The sequence below is a fragment of the Mandrillus leucophaeus genome, unplaced genomic scaffold (genome assembly GCF_000951045.1).
Source record: "Mandrillus leucophaeus isolate KB7577 unplaced genomic scaffold, Mleu.le_1.0 Scaffold194, whole genome shotgun sequence".
Lineage (NCBI taxonomy): Eukaryota > Metazoa > Chordata > Mammalia > Primates > Cercopithecidae > Mandrillus > Mandrillus leucophaeus.
The window spans coordinates 941,692-961,843 of record NW_012101965.1 but is presented as its reverse complement, the minus strand read 5'-3'; the positions used below and the strand labels follow the sequence as shown (position 1 = coordinate 961,843).

The 20,152-nt window shown below is 38.3% G+C and overlaps 1 protein-coding gene across 2 annotated transcripts in view; it reads right to left on the bottom strand.

The window, feature by feature from the left end:
• The window catches only part of NHSL1 (NHS-like 1), a 159,526-nt gene that overhangs the window by 13,428 nt on the left and 125,946 nt on the right, over positions 1-20,152 (bottom strand). Inside the window, exons 4-5 of one of the 2 annotated variants that reach the window (XM_011978415.1) lie at positions 11,436-11,628; positions 6,462-6,593 (exon numbers count right to left, since the gene is read on the bottom strand). In XM_011978415.1, the coding sequence (XP_011833805.1) occupies positions 6,462-6,593; positions 11,436-11,628 (325 nt within the window). The remainder of the gene's footprint in view (positions 1-6,461; positions 6,594-11,435; positions 11,629-20,152) is intronic. The other variant, XM_011978414.1, reaches the window with a different exon arrangement.

Genomic DNA, 20,152 nt, shown 5'->3' with positions numbered 1-20,152 from the left:
TAAAAAAAAATAGAAATATAGCTATTTTATCACCGTCTACAGCTAAGTATAACTTTCTTATTAAAATAAAAGCATTTCCTAAAGACTTTAAAAAGCATATGAAAAACTAATATATCTTATCACAAGGACTACCAAATTCTATTCCCAAAACAGACCCTCCAATATTTTCACAGTATTAAAAGTTTCAGAATATGATAGGAAACAGATGAATGCTACAGAGGCATATGTCATTTTACTGTGCTTAGCTTTATTGTGCATTGCAGATAATTGTGGTTTTTTTTTTTTTAACAGATCGAAGGTTTGTGGCAACCCTGTGTTGAGCAAGTCTACTGACGCCATTTTTCTAACATGTGCTTACTGTGTGTCTCCGTGTCACGCTTTGGTTATTCTTGCAATATCTCAAACTTTTTCATTATTGTTAGATCTGTTATGGTGATCTGTGACCAGTGATCTTTGATATTACTATTGTAATTGTTTTGGGGTGCCACAAATCACACCCACATAAGACAGCAAATGTCATTGATAAATGTTGTGTGTGTTCTGACTGCTCCACTGACCAGCTGTTTCCCAGCTTCTCTCCCTCTTCTCGGGCTTCTCTATTCCCTGAGATACAACAATAATGAAATTAGGTCATTAATAGCCCTACATGGCCTCTAAGGGTTCAAGCGAAAGGAAGAGTTGCATGTCTCTCACTTTAAATCAAAAGTTAGAAATGATTAAGCCTAGCGAGGAAGGCATGTCAAAAGCTAAGATAGGCCAAAAGCTAGGCCTCTTGTGCCAAACAGTTAACCGAGCTGTGACTGCAAAGGAAAAGTTCTTGAAGGAAATAAAAAGTGCTACTCCAGTGCATACACAAATAAAAGAACAGCTTTATTGCTGATATGGAGAAAGTTTTAATGGTCTGGACAGAAAATCAAACCAGCCACAACATTTCCCTTAAGCCAAAGCCTAATCCAGAGCAAGGCCCTAACTCTTCAATCCTGTGAAAGCTGAGAGAGGTGAGGAAGCTATAGAAGAAGAGCTGGAAGCTAGCACAGGTTGTTTCATGAGGTTGAAGGAAAGGAGCCATTTCTACAACATAAAAGTGAAGCAGCAAATGCTGACGGAAAAGCTGCAGAAATTTATCTAGAAGATCTAGCTAGGTTAGTTGATGACGGTGGTTATACTCGACAACAGGTTTTCAATGTAGATGAAACGACCTTCTAATCATCTAGGACTTTCAAAGCTACAAGAGGAGGAGTCAATGCCTGTCTTCAAAGCTTCAAAGGACAAACTGACTCTTGTTAGAGCCAAAGTAGCTGGTGACTTGAAGTTGAAGCCAATGTTTCTTTACCATTCTGGAAATCCTAGAGTCCTTAAGAATTATGCTAAACAGAATCTGCCTGTGCTCTATAAATGGAACAACAAAGCCTGGATGACAGCATGTCAGCTTACAGCATGATTTATTGAATACTTTTAAGTCCACAGTTGAGATCTACTGCTCAGAAAAAAAAAAGATTTCTTTCATTTACAGTGCACCTAGGCTGGGGGCAGTGGCTCACGCCTGTAATTCCAGCGCTTTGAAAGGCCAAGGTGGGCAGATCACCTGAGGCCAGGAGTTCGAGACCAGCCTGAACAACATAAAGAAACCCTGTCTCTACTAAAAATACAAAAAAATTAGCCAGGTGTGGTGGCGCATGCCTGTAATCACAGCTACTCGGGAGGCTGAGGCAGGAGAATTGCTTGAACCCAGGAGGCGGAGGTTGCAGTGAGCTGAGATCGCACCACTGCACTCCAGCCTGGGCAACAAGAGTGAAACTCCGTCTCAAAACAAAAAATTATATATACATACATACACACACACACACACACACACACACACAAATACAATGCACCTAGTCACCCCAGAGCTCTGATGAAGATGTACAAAGACATAAATGTTTTCATGCCTGCTAACACAACATTCATTCTGCAGCCCATGGCTTAAACACTAATTTTGACTTTCAAGTCATAATTTTGTAATGCACTTTGTAAGGCCAAAGCTGCCATAGACAGTGATTCCTCTGATAGATCTGAGCTAAGTTAAGTTGGAAACCTGAAAAGGATTCACCACTCTAGCACAGTAAGAACAATTTTAATTCATGGGAGAAGGTCAAAATATCAACATTAGTAAGAGTCTGGAAGAAACTGATTCCAGCTCTCGTAGATAACTTTGAGAGGATCGAGACTGAAGTGAAGGAAGTGACTCCAGATGTGGTAGAAACAGCAAGGAACTAGAATTAGAAGTGGAGCCTGAAGATGTGGCTGAATTGCTGCAATCTCATGATCAAACTTGAACAACGAGGCATTGCTTCTTACAGACGAGCAATGAAAATGCTTTCCTGAGATGGACTCTACTAGTGAAGATGCTGTGAACATTGTTAAAATGACAACAAAGGATTCAGAATATTATATAAACTTAGTTGATAAAGCAGCAGCAGGGTTTGAGAGACTGACTCAAATTCTGAGAGTAGTTCTACTGTTGGTAAAATGTTACTAAACAGTATTATGTGCTACAGAGAAATCTTTCAAGAAAGGAAGGATCTGTCAATGTGGCAAATGTCACTGTTGTCTTATTTTAGGAAATTGCCACAGTCATTCTTACCTTCAGCAACCACCACCCTAATCAGTCAGTAGCCATCGACATCGAGGCAAGAACTTTCACCAGCAAGAAGATTACAACTGTCTGTAGGCTCAGATCATCCTTAGTATTTTTTAGCAATCAGGTATTTTTACACTGTACCTTTTTTTTTTTTTTTTTTTACATAATGCTATTGCATACTTAGCAGACCACAGCACAGTGTAAACATAACTTTTATAGGTGCTGGAAAACCAAAAAATTCATGTGACTTGCTGTATTACAATATTCACTTTATTGTAGTGGTCTGGAACTATAGCTGCGATATCCCTGAGGTATGTCTTTAGACAGAACAAACTACAAAAAGACAACTACAAACAAGTGTAGACCACTTAGGTGCTGCTCAAACTTGATGGGATTTATCTGATTTTAGGATGTAATGTACAGAAATAATTAATTATACTTTTTCTTTTATTTATTAATAATATTTTGAATTTCTAAAAAATATATGTAATTAACAATGCTGAGGATTTACAAGTCAGTTTATTTAAGGTGTAGGCTATGAGTTTTTAAAAAGTCTTGTCAAGTAGATAGTTTCTTAGTATAAACTACCAAAAATTATTCATAAAGGGATTCCTTTAGATGAGGCCTTTTCTGCTTAGAGAATATGTACAGGGATAGGTTCAGTAGCCAAGTGTAATATATATATCAACAAAATAATCCTATCTGATTCTAAAAGATGAAACCTCATAATATGATGTTCAGATACATTTTTGTACAGATTTAAGATAAAAGAAAAAATTCAAAATGTCCAATTGACTGAAACGAAAGGCAACAAATTTTAGTTTATCAGGTAAGTTTTGGAAGTAAGCATTAAATATCATACCTTGATTTTAAAGTGTTACATATTGGCTAGTCTCCATTTTATTACTATTAATAATAGTCTATTATTTATGGATTTTGAAATAAAAACTGCATATAATTTAGCATAATATATCTTTCTAATTCATGGAAGTCCTCTCTATGGTTAGGTTTTTAAAAAAATCCAAACCCCCAGGCAACTTGGGCAATGCCTTTTGGACAGGGTGCATCTTTCCTAGCGAATGCCTTTCCTTTGGGCCATCATTTTCTTTTTGTCTAATTTGTTTGTTACACTTCCCCTGTATATCTAGAAGACGACTAATTTTAAAGAAAATATGAAGTATCTATTTTTGATCATCATTACCTACGTATGATTTGATAATCTTGGTAAAAAAACCTTGGTAGTTTTTAAAGTTTTTTTTTTTTTTAAGTTTTTTTAAAGAAACCTTGGTAGTTTAAGACTTCCAAATCAGAGTCCTTATAAGTATAAAATACTGGGAAAAAAGGCAAGATCAACCAGAAGTCCTGAAAGGACAGAACAAATAAATATGTAATCCAATATTTTTGCTAAATAAAACTGTATATAAACGTTAACTCCTCATTCTATCCAGTAATCCTCCAACTAGCCTATCTATAAAACTAGAGTCCTTGTCTAATTATCTTTTTTTTTTTTTTTAAACTAGCTCTTCGATACGGTTGTCTCAGTTGACCTCCAGTTCTAATCCAGGTCATGTCATCGACCGCAATGATATTGACTGTCTCGTGTCTGGCAACAGTCACAACCCAGACAATGTGGGGAAAGCTATTTTCTTCCCTCTAGCATTAGTGGCAGTTCCATGTCACATGTAAAAGAAATGAACGTGGATTCCAGGGATTTTAATCAGTGATTTAAAAAATACTATAATTACAAAAGAGATGATTTATCTAGCTTGCCAGATCATTCTAGTAAGATCAAAGAAACAACTGAGCTATTGGCTTCCATACTGGTTGGTTCAGGAATGAAAGTGATAAAAATTCGTAACTCTCGTTCTAGACATCATATGACATACACACACAGACAATGCATATGGAATACTTATATGTATCCGCATCTTTATTTGGACCACACTATCCTTCTGATCTTACGAAGGGCCTAAATGCCTGTCTTTAAAGTCACTCCTTGAAGGCACATCTCCTAAAAAGACCAGTTAAAGTATAAATGTTGCTGGAATGCTTTAGGAAATTACTCCATAAACTATCTACTGAACATATGAGTACAGATTGGTTTCCAAATTAGTTAGCTGTCACTTCAAGAATGGAAAAAAGAGTCTGAAAGAATAAGGCATAAACTGAGAGGAGAGAGAGAAAGCACACAGGTGTCCTTAAGGTAGGTTGAGGGAAGGTGCCTAGAGACAGGTAGCCACAGAGGAACCAGGCCAATAATAGCAGCAGCATGTAGGGCACGAACCAAAGACAGACTTCACAATCCCCCAGGAGCAGCTGCAGTCTTGCCTTTGTTTGCAATAAACCAATCCATGATAGAATAGGGCGAACACCTGTATACCATCTGGGTCACTGTGGCTGCCTGCAGCAAAGGCAGAACATTGCTATTCTCATCTGACTTTTGCTACAGCATAGAAGGCGGAGAATATGTATTATAAAAGTGGATGGCCATAAAGGAGAAAATGCCAGCTAAAGAAAAGTGAGTCTGTGCTCTCTAATACAAGGCATTCAATCAGGGGTGTTTGGGAAAACAAACAGAGAAGCACACTGTCTGTAGCATAGCACCCAGAAGCTGACGTGCAACCTCAAGGTGCTATCACAGATACATCACTATTACTGGTTACACTCATTTTGACTAAAAGACTAACTGCAAACTTTAGAAATAATGACTCTGAGTTTCTAGAGTATAACTTTTGAGAGTAAATAAAAACATCAGGTGAAAGTAACTATTAGGAAATAAGTCCACAGGTTGGCCAAAGAGGAAAGGACACATTTCAAGACAGGTAGTATTAAGTTTCCTATAATAATGACCACAGTAGCTATTATGTTTATGGTAGTACCAGGTACTAACCAAGTACCAAGGGCCTCACATGCATAAATTGTCCTCAAACAACCCTAAGAGGTAGGTTCTATTAACATCACCAAGCCCGTTTGTTGAATGAGGAAGTAGACTCAGAGAGATGAAGTTAACTGAGGTCACCCGCAGAGCAAGTGGCAGAGTTAGGGTTCAACCAAGCCGGTTGGCACTGGAGTCCTTAGTCCTAACCCAGGAGCTATGCTATGGTGACTCTGCAGACATTCTGGTATTATGGGCCCTATTAGAAAACAGTGAGAGGAAGTTAATCTAGAAAGAAAATGAAAGGATTATCCAAAGCATTTATAAAGATAACCAGAAACAAAATGGATAAGTAATTAAACAATCCTCTTCACCAGCTGAAACATTTTTTTTTTGTTTTCATCACAGGTTGAACATAAAGGATTAAGAATAAAGAAGCTATGAAATTGTTTCACTGAAAGTAATAAAGGCACTATCGAACATAAATGACTTATTTCCTATATTTACCAATAATCCCAGACTGTAGTTTCTGATGACAAAATGCCACCAGTAGTGTCATTATAGTTATAGTGGAAGTCCATATTCATAATTTGATGTCCTAGAATGACTTTTCTGTTTCATGAAAACTCAAGATATAAATGACAAGTAAATTTAATTGTGGGAATAACCAATGCTCCATGTCACATAGCGATGATGAGGTAACTATGAATTTCTATCTTCCCAGTTAATCGTTTTCATGTAAGCTCTTCCCTCTCCTTGTACCTTCTCCCCAAAATTCAATCAACTCTCTCTCTCCATGGGATGTTAAGATCTGCACCTAATGCCTCATTCAGGAAGGAAGCTGGCCCGTTGGGGCACCAAACGGCTATCAGAATGTATCAATTTTATAAGCACCACGAATGAGGTTAGCGCAGTAAGGCCGAGTGGCAGTGAGGGGCAACAGAATACAGTTCTGATGAGCCATACCTAGCTCCTTCTGTATGTTGTCAGGGACTCCTGTAATAGTCTTTCTCCTTTTGACTTTCTTCGGTCGTCTTACCAGAGAGTCTGTGTAAATTAGAGACCGCCGAAGGCTGGCCTGGCGATCGAAATTCTCCCCTAATGTAGAGTAGTAGAACAAGCAAAGCAATGTTATTTTCAAGCAAGCTGACACCATGCACTTTATTCCAGAAGCTTGTTGTAAAATGATAAGAAGGTATTAATAATGTTAGCCAGTCATATGATGATGAATGCTGAAGGGCAAAAAAGGAAGGAAAGCACATTATCACAGTAAGGCTGTTTTCCAAGTTCTTCCTTCCAAAGGAAGCACCTTGATCTCATTTTCAAATGAGCTGGAGTAGCAAATGCAAATTTAATAACACACTGGAAGAGTTATTCTGTGTTATTTAACAAAACAAAATTTTGGAAGTATTTCATATATATGCTCTGGTCACCAAAACCACTCTACATTAGCGTGTAGGTGGCGACGGAATGAGTATTTTTCATTCATATGGTCATCTTGCAGAGATCAACACTAATGTCTTGCTTCATGTGATGAAATAAGTAACTTAATAAAGATTTCTTGAATGAAAAGCTTTTTCTTCAAGCAAGGAGGCTGACAATTTGGATAGACTGTGGTAATTGCTGTGGTGTGACATACAACTGTAGTGAAAAATGAAACGCCTTATCATGATAAAGTACTTTTACCACAATGAGACCCAGTAGCACTGCTGTTGTTAAAGGTGAACTGCTTCTATTTCATAATTACTTTTCAAAGTTGATCTTAATTCAGACATTTCAGGTGATTTTGCAATCAAACCTGGAATGCCACATCATGGGACTTCTTTTTTTCCTTCTAGAGTATCGGTGTGTTTGATTAACACATCATGAGAAACCATACAATAATAAAGTATATAACAGCATCTGTTATTCATTGGTCTATTTTAAATTACCTGGCAGTGTAAAGTCTTACAGCACTGACCTTTTTGAATGGTTATTCTCCTCAAAAAGTTATTTTTAAATATACATATATATACACATACACATTACAAACTTCCATCATTTTATGCATAAAAGTATAAAAACGTTCACTCTTAGCATTACTGACACACATTCAATGTAGGTATGTTGTGGACAATGTAACTTCTATTTTGGTAAGAAAAAATTGGGAACCTTATCTAATGAAAAGAGAGAATAAAACATCTGAATGATCAAAACACATTTCCCCTGCTGAGGAACAAACTTATGTAAATGCTTGCAAACTTACAAACGCTTACAACCTTGTCACTAATGGAGAAAAACAGAAATGACTGAGAGAAAACCCTTAAATACCAGAAGGTGCCAATGCTGCGAAAAACTGGGTCACTAAGTACAATGGCATAAATGGTGCATGTGAGAGGCAAGTCACAATGCAGTGCTTCATTAATTCCCTGCAGCAGAAAAAACTTCCTTGTATCAAGACATTAAGAACCGACAAAACATTAACAGAAAGTTGCACTTAGGCCAGTGTGGTGGCCCATACCTATAATCCCAGCACGTTGGAGGGCTGAGGTGGGTGGATCACTTGAACTCAGGGGTTCAAGACCAGCCTAAGCAACATGGTGAAACCCCGTCTCTACCAAAAATATAAAACAGGTATCTGGGTGTGGTGGTATGTGCCTGTAGTCCCACTTACTCAGGAGGCTGAGGTGGGAGGATCGCTTGAGCCTGGGAGGCGGAGGTTGCAGTGAGCCGAGATTGCGCCACTGCATGCCAGCATGGGCGACAGAGTGAGACCTCCATCTCCAAAAAAAAAAAAAAAAAAAATTAAAAGAAAGTTGCATTTAGTCTCCAGTTTTGCTTCCTAGACAAAAGATAAAATCACCCAAGCTCCAAGAAAATTAAGAAACAAACCATTTGAGGATGAACATCTAAGACACACGTCATTGAAGGCACCAAATGCTTGATCTTGCACCATGACCTAAAAAAAGTCTGTATCTTCTGCTGGATTATACATTTTTTGAGGGTACAGACTGTGATGCATGTACTTTAGCATCCCCCATGGCACTCAGCTAATGCCTGGCACAAAGCAGTTATTCAATAAATATCTGTTGAATTTAATCACTGCCTTTAATTGAAAAATGGCATTCATCAGTCATGGTTACTATTTAGAAATATACTTGAAAGTCTCTGGGCATACTCTGGCTCTGGAGGCTGCCCGATTAACAAATTGTTCATTGCTCAATTAAACTATGTTAAATTTAAAACCAAAAAAAAAAAGAAATAAACTTGGATAGCTCAAACACCAGTATAAAGCCAGTTTGTAAAAATTCTTTAAGTATGTTTATCCAATACACTTATCTTCCAGGTGGAAGAGTTGTTATCCCACATAGCAGATTATAGAACATATTTATATGTACATATTAATTTAAATATTTTTTCCTCTTCAAGTTTTAGAACATGCTGAGTGCCCACAAGACTATAACTAAAGGGATTAAATCAGTTTTCAAGCCAGCAGCTCATGGTGCTAACATTCTACCTCTATGTATGGTGGGCTGAACTCTGGATTTGAAATGATGTATTTATTGCCACTTTTTTTTCCTGCTGAGCCTTACTAGGAAAATCAAACTAGAGGCTCAATGCTCACCCCAACGAATGAGCACATGACAGTTCCCTAGAGGAATTTTCTTTTTAATCTCAAATATCTTCTAGGACTTTAGAAATATATAATTTAAAAAGCAGGAGGCTGTATAACCTATGTCAATTCAACCACTAAAAGTGAAAATTTTAAATGTATTGTGTCTTTATAACAGATTAGAAAAATAATTCTTTAAGAAATATGTGTGTATATATGTGAACACACAGATGTAGAAATGGATCAGTATGTGATTAGGTATTATATTTACTTTTAGCATTTCTGCAAAATGTTAATCATTTGATTAAAAGTAAATTACATTTTGACATAACTCATATTGCTCTTTGTTTATTGTCATTCACCTTTCCTGTGTAGCATTTTAAAGGCCTCTCTTTAAACTCTAATTCATCTCTACTTAGTCATCAGATAGGATAGAATTAAAGCTTAGAGACATGACACTGTCTTCTGTTGTGACAATGTAATTCATTGGAAGTAATTCTTCATTCTTGAAACTCTATTTTAAATCTCTTAATCTCAAGATAATGCATTTCACCTTAATTCCATTAAGGATTGTCATATTTCATTGCACAATCTTCTTATCTTATAATATTATTTCATAGGCACTTAATTATATATAATGTAATTACATTTCTGCTGCATTTAATCAAATAGTGTAATTCATTTCCTTATAGAAAAAAGCAGCCATGTATTTCATTGACCAGTAAACATTATACTTTGTTCTAAAACATAGTTATACTTTTAAAAATAATCTTTAAAAAATATTATCTAGGTAAATAAGAAGCATATTCAGAAAGATCAATAACATTGTTTGCTGAGAAAATGGCTTAAAATGTCCTGCTATTCTTTTAAGATTTAAGTAAAATAAATGTGGAAAAATATATACTGAACTGAAAATAATTAATGTACTTATTTATTAAATTTCTATGGAATTTAAAATATGAGTTCTAAATGTAATTTCTAAATATCCGGGAAGGTTTTAAAAAAAATCTGCAGTGACTATGAAGATGCTATTAGCCCCTTACAAGCTCACCAATGCCATGGCAAAAAGCTTTCTAAAGCTTTCTAACAGCAGTAGCCTCAGAAGCATAGCAAGGATGCTATGGGTTTCCAGAGTAAATGTTCAGGAAAACTCATTCTTTTTGATCACCTAGGTTTTTTTGTCAGCTTCTGGCCTTAAGGGCCCTGCTTATCAATGACCACTATTAGTCATCTATTTCCATCGAACATACAATTCAATTAATAGTTGAAGCTATTAACTCTTCACATGTCTATTTTCACTTTGTGCCCTCCCCAAACCATTAACCCATGCTCCCTGTGGTCTATGGAGGTGATAAAGCAAGAAAATTTTGATTCTTTTTTTTTTTGAAGTGAAGTTTTGTTCCTTTTTGCCCAGGTTGGAGTGCAATGGTGCAATCTCTTGGCTCACTGAAACCTCTGCCTCCTGGGTTCAAGCAATTCTCCTGCCTCAGACTCCAGAGTAGCTGGGATTACAGGCATGTGCCACCATGCCCTGCTAATTTTGTATTTTTAGTAGAGACAGGGTTTCACCATGTTGGCCAGGCTGGTCTCGAACTCCTGAACTCAGGTGATCCGCCCACCTCAGCCTCCCAAAGTGCTGGGATTACAGGTGTGAGCCACTGTGCCCAGCCAATTCTGCTATCTTTTTAGCAGCTCTCCTAAGTTCATGAAAGATCATCTTTGAATTGTATGTACCTTGTTGTCACCTTAATTGTCACAAATGATTACAGGCTGAGTATAATATTCCATAAGAACTTGAATTCCAGGTTTGGCAATTAATATTTGTAGTCTAGCTTAATATAATATATTCTGAAAATTTTATATTCAGAAGAAATTTTGAATAAGTAATGTCTCCTTTTTTCTACTTTAGGAAATTTCTAGAAAATCTATCATTAGAAACATCACAAAATAATTATTTCTTTACTTCTGTAAATATTACTTAACCCTTTAGAAGGGAAATATATACTTTTTCTTCATACCTAGGACCACATTTACAAGATGTTTCTATATAACCAAAGGCTTACTAAAAAGCAATTTAATTAAAAGAGACACTCTTAAGATGAATGGTTGGACCACTGAGTTCTTTGACACCAGTGTTTGGCGACATAGTCTTCTGACCCAACAAGCAGTAGATATTTCATATGCACACATATATGTAGTTTCAATATTCCTTTCATTAAACAAAGAGCATGAAGTTGGACCACAGCTATTCACCTTTGATACAACAATGAAATGCTAACAGCGTATATCAAAAAGCTGTAGTCATTCTCCCAAGTACATTCTGAACCTGTCTGGCTAGCAAAGCGTACCAGTTATGTTAATAGGCACCACATCAGCCTGGACTGTTTGGGCTTGCTGTCGCATCTTCTCTTCTGGTGTTGGCAGTGGAAGCGACTTGGTCCAGTTCGTCTGAGTATTAAGGTCGGAGAAGTCACTTGAGGTTGGTGTTTTAGGTCTCCTGATGGAAATAAATCTTTCTTCTTCTGATGAAGAGAGAGAACACTGCAGAGAAAAAAGAAGCAGCAGCCACAGTGTATAAAAAGCTGGCAGAAACATTTTAAAATATATTTCTTATTTTTAAAAAAATTAGATTGGTTTAAAAGAAGCCAAAATAATTGGTCACTTTTAGGAACAGAGGCAATGGTTTGCTCAGCCTCTTGAGTCTGACCTGTAATACTCATGATTCACACCGGCCTTAGTCTGTAAACTGTGAGGAAAGGTTCTGCTGACCCACAAAATCTTTGAAGTCCTTTCTGCTTTCCCTCTATCTACTGTGGTCAGAAAGTTCATGGAATGGCTGGCACGGTGGCTCATGCCTGTAATCCCAGCACTTTGGGAGGCAGAGGTGGGTGGATCACTTGAGGTCAGGCGTTCAAGACCAGCTGGCCAACATGGTGAAACCCCGTTCCTACTAAAAATAAAAAAATTAGTCAGGGGTGGTGGTGAGCACCTGTAATCCCAGCTACTTGGGAGGTTGAGGCAGGAGGATCGCTTGAACCCAAGAGGCAGAGGTTGCAGTGAGCCAAGATCGTGCCACTGCACTCCAGCCTGGGCAACAGAGTGAGACTCTGTCTCAAAAAAAATTTTTAAAAAGAAAGAAGGAAAGAAAGCTCATGGGTTTAGTTTAACGTTAGAAGCCTGGAGAAAAACAACATAGCTGTGGCCATCAGTTTCCATTTTTATTAAAATTTAGTTTTGCTCAAAGTAATTTCTAGCCTCAATCTTACTTCCTTCAGGCTCTGACTTCAAGGACATTTCAAAAATGATAGAGCTATTGTTGTTCAACTACTTGTGCTCTTGTGAAGCCATTTATATGGGAGAAAATCAGTGTGAAATTGTTAAATTATAAGGAGTTGACTAAAGCTCTGCTCTGAGCCATATCAAAATTCCATGAAAACATTTCTAGCATTGTCTGTTTTGATACAGATTAACATCCTCACTGAAGAGCCCTTCTTCAATACCTTTCTTTCCCATAACACCTTAAAAACTGTAATCAAGAAAGTTGTGTTGGCAAGCATTTTATGATGGACTTCAACCTGGCTCCGTGGCAGCTGGTTCTGTGACTAAGATGCTCTGAGAAGGCCGAATGAGTGCAGGGTGCTTAGGAACACAACAAAAAAGGGTAATCGACTTTTGTGGGGGAAATAACAGCTTATAATAAAAAATAAATGTGTAAGAACTGCTCTTTAAGTCTGAAGCATTTAAACGGAATTACCACTTATGAAAGTAAAGCTTTTAGAAAGAATTTTACTGGAAAATAAAAAGTCAGTGAACCTTCCCAAAGGGAATACCTGTACAACCAGCACCCAGTTCAATACACCTCCTACCCCAACCACATATCCCCAAACGAGGGTAACTGTTATCCCAGCTTCTAATACCACAGCTTGGTTTTGCCTATATTTGAACTTCCTGTAAAGGGAATCACACTGTCTGTTCTCTTTTGTGACCTATTTATTTCATTTAACATTATGTTTCATCTAACTTTACAAGGCATGTTTTAATCTTTCTGGATTTAATGCAAGTCTCTAAGAGGACACAGATGAGAAATATAAAGAAATGCATTGGTTAGAAATTTCAGGCCAGGCATGGTGGCTCACGCCTGTAATCCCAGCACCCTGGGAGGCCAAGGCGGGCGGATCACCTGAGGTCGGGAGTTCGAGACCAGCCTGACCAACATGGAGAAAACCTGTCTCTACTAAAAATACAAAATTAGCTGGACATGCTGGCGCATACCTGTAATCCCAGCTACTGGGGAGGCTGAGGCAGGAGAACTGCTTGAACCCAGGAGGCAGAGGTTGCAGTGAGCCGAGATTGTACCACTGCACCCCAGCCTGGGAAACAAGAGCAAAATTCTGTCTCAAAAAAAAAAAAACATTCAAACACAAGAACACTGTCATCACTGTTTATTGCAACTGCATTCATCTTGCTGCAAAAATCTGTATTTATTCTACAACCACTGGAGCTCTATAAACCTGAAAAAGACTATGTAAGAGCTAATGAAAATAGTTTGCTATGGGCGATAGGGCCCTAGACTAAGAATCCAAAGACCTGAGTCTCTTCCTAAACTTTGATGTTTCCTTTGCTGTAAAATGGGGCTACCCAGCCTACCTTTGTGCATCCACAGAGGTGCTCTTAAGACCTAATAAGATGATAAATGTGAAAGTGTCTATGACTGTTAAATATCGTGGATATGGGCCAGGCACAGCGGCTCATGCCTGGAACCCCAGCACTTTGGGAGGCTGAGACGGGCAGATCACAAAGTCAGGAGATCGAGACCATCCTGGCCAAAATGATGAAACCCCGTCTCCACTAAAATTAAAAAACAAAAAAAATTAGCTGGGCGTGATGGTGTGCACCTGTAGTCTCAGCTACTTGGGAGGTTGAGGCAGGAGAGTCGAGATTGTGCCACTGCACTCCAGCCTGGCAACAGAGCGAGACTCTGTCTCAAAAAAAAAAAAAAAAAAAAAAAAAATCATGGATATGAAGGTGGTGCTGACATAAATATTACTTTAGAAAAGCAAAGTCATGAACTGACATGTGCTCACTTTTTTCTTCTTTTACCAAGAAGACTAATAATAATAAACGTATGTGGAAAAGATAAATCATGTAATTAGATATCTCAATACATTTACTTGATGTTCTTAATACATAAAACACATAAAATGATCATCCAATTTCTTTTCCACCTAAGGAAAATGTGAAATAATGTTTGTAATTAAATTGACAAATATACTCAATTTATAAACTGAGCATGTTGTTGGTGTCTTATAATACTAAATTGCACTATAACCATTGATACTTGATCTGATTCTGGTTAAAGGGGTCAAAACTCACACAGATCCTTAAAGACAATCAAAGGGGTTTTGAGTCAGCAGCAGCTAAGCCATACTGATGTAAATCAATTATTTCCAGCCTTTTTGCAGTTGTGACACTTGTTAAGTTTGATTTGTAACACATATTCTCTACCCTTAAGATGCACACACACACACACACACACACACACACTTAAAATTAATATCACTGAAGAATTTCATGGCAGTTTGTATAAAGGCCACATGTCTGAGTTTGAATCTCAAGCTAGTAAATTAGAGGATTACTCCAATTTCCTGTTACATACACATAAATATAATTTTTCAGGCAACCTTGAATTATAGTATAAAGCTTGAAGGCAATAAGAAGCAAATCCTAACCAGAAAGGTTTAAAGGAAAAGAAAAATAAAGCTTTCAGGCTACAGCTCTCTATGTCCTGTAGCAAGGGCTCCCTTTTCCACATGACGTCTACTGTGGAAGCAGGGTGAAGCACTATCTACCGTTTGTAAGCATCTCAATGGTGCTCATCAGCCCCACTAACCTACTTTTCTTCTAGTTGACTGATAGTGTCAGAATCGATAACTCTCATAATGAAACAGCACTTCCCCGTAGGGACAATCACCAGGGATCACTCCAGCATGACAACTGACAAAGAGAGTCCATTTTGTAAAGTGCTCCTTTCTCTTACAAGAAAATTTCCCAGCCAAGCAGGGCACAGATAGAGTTATACACAAATGTGACTGTTAGGTCTCACACTCTACTAAAGGACAGTAAAACACCAGGATGGATGACTTCCAGGATGATATGACTCTCATGCCTCCCAGTGTATATAAACACAGCAGGGGCACAGAAACACCCCCCTCATTTCAATAGCAGAACACAACATGATTAGCCTATTAAGATGGACATAGTAATACCGGATTATTACACGGGCCTCTTAACTATCTCCATTTTTCTGCCCTTGTTGACCATCCTCCCTTGCTCCTCCCCTTCTAATTGTCTACTCTCAACACGGCAGGCAAAGGGATCGTTTTAGAAATATAAGTCAGATCATGTTGCTCTTCTGTTCAAACCCTCCAAAGTCCTTACTATGACCTCCAAGACCCTACATGATCTACCAGCCGGCCACTGTTATCTCCCTGACTGCATTTCCTACTGTTCTCTCCCATATTAATTCTACTCCAGCCACGCCATCCTCCATGCTGTACCTTGTACTTTCCATGCACACTCCTGCCTCAGGGCCTTTGCACTTGCTGTTCCATGGCCAGAAATGCTCCTCCTGTAGACATCCACACAGGTAGCCCCTTCTTTTTCTTTAGGTCCCCTTAAGAGTCCTCTTTTATTGAGGTCTTACCTGTTCATCCTATTCAATTTCAACCTCTTTCTAATATTTTGTATCCCCTTTCCCTTCTCTCTTTTTTCTCTTTAGTACACACAACTAGTACACATATATTTTATTTATGTATCTTGACTCTCCGACAAGAATATAAGTTCCATGAAGCTTTGAATCAGAATTGCATAGAAGGTTATTTCAGAATTTGAGCTTCAGAAGGCCCACCATTTAGTAACTAATGGCTATATGCCTTGCCCTTGGTGGGGGCTTTATAGAATGTATCTCATTTAATCTTCACGGTGTTTGCCTTAATAATAAGGAAGTGGAGACTCAAAGGAGTAAAGTAACTTGACTTTTGGAAAGTTCACAAGTGGGCAGTTGAGATTAGAAACCAGAACTGACCCCAAAGTCTCTCCTGTGAAACAGTGTAAAATAACAATGAACAATGTGGCAATATTTACAATAAATTACTAGGTCTTCTGGTCTCAAAACAATATCTCCCTTTATAGCTGTAAATAAGAACAAAACCTTTTGAAACTCTATACAAGTAAAGAAAAAAAAAAAAAAAAACTGTGTGTACCAGCACATCCTGGCACTGTCATTTACTAGCTGTATGTTTTGATCAACTCAATCTCCCCATACAGAGAACAGAATGACCCAAGTAGCATTCAAATGCTTCATGTTAATGAAATCCCTCAATATAGGGTGACTTTTTAAAAAATTGAGTTTTAAATTGCCTTGCTCTCAGAACTTAAATGTAGTTTTGGGATCTGCCAGTTGGTCAATAATGTTTACCAATACCCCATATCCTGGTCCTGGACGGAATGGAGAGTCACAAATGAAACAAAAGCCAGATTCCTTGTGTCAAATTGCTTCATTCAGAAAGGGAGAGAAACAGGCAACACTGACAGTTACTTTGTAGTTTCTGGATGCTGGAAGACCTGCATTTTAGAGACTTCTAGATTCTACCCAGAAACCAGACAAGCTCCCACCAGACGGACAGTGTGGGGCCTGAAGCAGGGCCGCCTTCCCATGTATTCTCATATGAAATATGCTCTCTTTCTCAGAACAGCGAACTGATCCAAAAGTGGGATTAACTAAGAAACACAGATTAGTTCAGTCTTTTTTGTTTTGATTTGTTAGTAAAAGTTAGAAAATTGAATTATAGCCAGAGCTAAACTTAGTATTCATTTAGAATTATTACATGAAAATAGAGAACAGATGACACTATATAGAACATATCAACTATATAGAACTATATAGTTGGTATCTTTAAGAAGACAGCAACATACATTCCTGTCCTTTTTGGAAGACACTTAGTCTTTGATGCTCTTCCTCCCAGAATTAAACCTCTTGTGTTGACTCTTGGTTTTCAAGATCCTTCATAGTTTCATAGGGTGCCAAAACGTCTGTAGCCTTTTTTGGCTATATGCTTCTTTTGTCTTTAGTAGACTTAAGACACAAGAGACCCTCACTTATTTCTGTTCTCTGTGTATTCCTTTTTTTTTTTTTCCTCCTGGCACCAACAACAGAAAAAGTGGGGGGTAGTGGAAATGAATGCATGTAGAAGCACAGTTCATGGTTCATTCAGCAACTCCATGATGGCCAACAGGTGACTTCCACATCCATATTATCAAGTAACTTTAAGTGTTCATTCTTTTTTTCTTTTGAGATGAAGTTTCACTCTGTCGCCCAGGCTAGAGTGCAGTGTAGTGGCGCGATCTTGGCTCACTGCAACCTCCGCATCCCAGGTTGAAGCAATTCTCCTGCCTCAGCCTCCCAAGTAGCTGGGATTACAGGCACGTGCCACCATGCCTGGCTAATTTTTGTATTTGTAGTAGAGATGGGGTTTTGCCACATTGGCCAGGCTGGTCTCGAACTCTTGGCCTCAGGTGATCTGCCCGCCTCAGGCTCCAAAGTTTTGGGATTACAGGTGTGAGCCACTGTGCCCCGCCTAATTGTTCATTCTTTCATATGCCTTATATTAGTCCCTTTACCTTAAATCTAATTGCTTTATCAAGAGCTCTAAACTCTTTTGTTATTGCTGTTTTCGAGATGAGGTCTTGCCCTCTTGCCCAGGCTAGAGTGCAGCAAAGCGATTATAGCTCACGGCAGCCTCAGATTCCCAAGCTCAAGCAATCCTCCTGCCTCAGCTTCCCAAGTAGCTGGGACTATGGATGTTCACCAGCGTGCCTGGCTAATTTATTTATTTTTCATTTATTTTTATTGCATTATTATTTTTTTGAGACAGGGTCTCACCCTGTCACCCAGGCCAGAATGCAGTGGCACAATCACAACTCACTGCAGACTCAAACTCCTGGGTTCAAGCCATCCTCCCACCTCAGCCTCCCAAGTAACTAGGATGAGGGGCACAAGCCACCATGCCCGGCTAACTTTTGAAAGCCTTCTGTAGAGACAGGGTCCCGCTATGTTGCCCAGGCTGGACTTGAACTTCTAGGCTCAAGTCATCCTCCTGCCTCAGCCTCCAAAGTGCTAAAATTACAGGCTCGAGCCACTGCACCAGGCCCTAAGAGCTCTAAACTTTCTTATCACACAGTAAATTAAAATATTTTGGATCTTAACTATCCCATATTAAGCGATCCTTTCCTCAAAGAAAATACTTAATTAGAACATATATGTTTAACTGATATAGTAAATTGTTTGTAACCATATTTTAGTATAACAAATATTTACTATAACAAATTACTTAGTATAGCAAATTATAATACATTATGTTATGTATTACAATCACATAACATAATGAATATTCAAGAACTCACTACTCAACCCATGACTTAAAATATTACTAATAACCTGCATCTCCCTCCATGCCCCATCCCATCTCCCTACTTCCCCAGTGGTGATCACTAGCCTGAATTTTGTGTTCCTAATTATTCCTTGTTATATGTGTGCATATGTGTGTGTGTATGTGTGTGCATAAATTTGCTTTGACTTTTACAAAAATAGTATTATTCTCTTTGTGTTTTTCTTACCATTATCTTTCTAAGACACATCCATGTAGTTGTGTGAAACTATAATTCATTCATTTCACTGGGGTATACATTCCACTCCAGTACTAATTCATTCACTTCCATAATTGATAGACAATTGGGTTGTAAAAGACACTCTTCGTATTATTTCAGCAATGCAAAATTCCCCATAAGAGAATGGTTAGGAAGAAAGGGCTGTGGGAAAGGCTCTACTCCCCATACACTCATTACTGGGTGAAAAACATGAGCTCTGGAGTCGTAAGTCTAGGTTTAAATCCTGGTTTTGCTTTTAGGGGTAATAGATGTACTCACTATCTTGATTATGGTAATGGTCTCCTGTGTGTACACATGTCAAAATTTATTAAGTTGTATACTTTAAATATGCATAGGCTTAAATGTGTATAGATTATTTTATGTAAGTTATACTTCAATAAAGGTATTTTAACAAACAAAGATCTTGTTTCAGTACTTAAAAGCTATGTGATCTTAGGCAAGTGATCTAATCTCTCCAAGATACAGTTTTCTCATCCATGATATGGGCATAATCAAAGCTACCTTGCATAGTTGTAATAAATACTGAATATATTCACATACAGCACTGAGCACAGTCCCTGGAGCCTGAGACTTTCCATGTACCAGGTGTTTGGCATCATACTGGAAACACAGAGATCGACAAGATAGGGATGCTGTCCACTAATCTAGAAGAGAAGGCAGGTATGAATAGACCCTGATTATAGAGTAGAAACAGCAAGAGAAACTGGAATGGGTCACTGGAGACACTCTTGCTGGTTTGCAGGCAAAAAGGCCCGGGAATGACCGACCTCGATTCTCTCATTCTTGCCTGCAATGGCATAGAATAAGAAGGTGCCATAACTGCAGAGCAGTGAGCATCGACTCATTTGTGTTTCTACAGTGTCCTGAAGTTACTCGCAGAGACCCAGTAACACATGATCGCATACGGAGTAATCACTTCTCGACTGTAAGCTACTCCAGGCCAAGAACGGGATCCATATACTGAGACCAAGTAGCTCTTAAAAACATTTTTTGGGGGAAAAAAAATTGAGTGACGCATACCAGACAAGTCAAAAAGGAGTAAGAGATGACAAAATCGGGCATAATGAGGAGGAATTGGGGTGATTGAGTAATCTTGCCCTTTTGCTTAACCAGCATGGTGCAATGAAAAGAAATGAGCTCCAAGGAGCCCCGCCTTCACATGCGCCCTGCAAAGAGCCACCTTCGCATGCTTCCTGCAAGGAGCTCCCGCCTTCGCATGCCTCCTGGTGCTTTCGAGCTATGTGATCTTGAGAAAGCCATCTCATATTTCTGAGTCTCCATTTCCAGATTAAAATAATAGTAATAGGTATTAAAATAATCTGTTCCATGGGCTGCTTGT